Consider the following 1,062-nt stretch of genomic DNA (forward strand, 5'->3'; position numbering starts at 1 on the left):
GTGTGTGTGAAGCGGGGGTGGGTCTCTCTGTCAGAGGCTATTTAACAGATGCTGATTCAAGATCACCTCACATCTCAGTCAGTCATGGGTCGTCCTGGGATTCAGATTTGGCCATGGACACTGTGCGTCTTCTTGAGTTGGACGTCTGCCGGTCAAGCAGCGGCAGGACCGTGAGTTTACCCGTATTGTCAAAATGTGGCTGATTTGAGCATGAATTGGGTATTAATTTTAGAGTTTCTCTCCTGTCAGATCCAATGATACTGTGTGTGTATTGTTCTCTGGCTGCAGGCACTACATGGTCACCGTTCCCGCAATTCTTGAAGCCGGAGCTCAGACCAAATTCTGCGCGAGTCTCCGGCAGCCCAACGAGACTCTGGAAATGACCGTCACTCTGTTGTCCGAGGATGCGCAAACGATCCTCCTCAAGCAGACGTCCAGTAAAGAATTTCACACCTGCACTGAGTTTCAGGTCAGCTCTCCAGCTCTCATTCATCCTCTAATGTCCACACCAAATGTGATGATTAAAAAAAACAATATTTTTTAAGTGTAAATGGGATGTCTAAACACATACAGTAACACAGAGTGGTGCAAAGTCACAGTATAAATCATCAGATGCTTTTAGTAATACAGCACACATTTGTGATATTATCTTTTTAACAAATCAAGGGAAAACAGATCACCTCATAAAGAATATTTTTAATAATAATCATGAATATTTTTGTAGGTTAAAATCCAAAATCTCCAAATTTCCAAACCACTGTGCCCTATTGGCAGGAAATTAATAAACATATCAACAATGTTTTGGGGTCAACACACTGTATACACGGTTATTTGAAGGGTGGAACATGAATAATAAGAAACTGGTGCAAACACTTTAATTACTTCTTCTGGCAACAAGCAGAAAAGGCTGTCACAAGGAAATGGTTAAAATCAGAGCTACCAACCATTAAAGGATGGATAGAAATTATATATTGAATATATACAATGGAAAAGATGTCATTTCCCCAAAACTCCAGAAAGAGAAGTTTTTTCCAGATTTGGACCATGTGGACTGAGTACAAG

General features: G+C 40.9%; 1 protein-coding gene across 1 annotated transcript; it reads left to right on the plus strand.

Moving 5' to 3' along the window:
• The first annotated feature begins 42 nt into the window (after positions 1-42).
• On the plus strand, positions 43-663 carry LOC121939015. The gene is made up of 2 exons (XM_042482167.1): positions 43-170; positions 289-663. Exons 1-2 carry the CDS (start codon positions 49-51, stop codon positions 542-544), a joined length of 378 nt encoding a protein of 125 aa, XP_042338101.1. The 5' UTR covers positions 43-48; the 3' UTR covers positions 545-663.
• Positions 664-1,062: the final 399 nt, after the last annotated feature.

This window comes from Plectropomus leopardus, unplaced genomic scaffold (assembly GCF_008729295.1).
Source record: "Plectropomus leopardus isolate mb unplaced genomic scaffold, YSFRI_Pleo_2.0 unplaced_scaffold3983, whole genome shotgun sequence".
NCBI classification, from domain to species: domain Eukaryota; kingdom Metazoa; phylum Chordata; class Actinopteri; order Perciformes; family Serranidae; genus Plectropomus; species Plectropomus leopardus.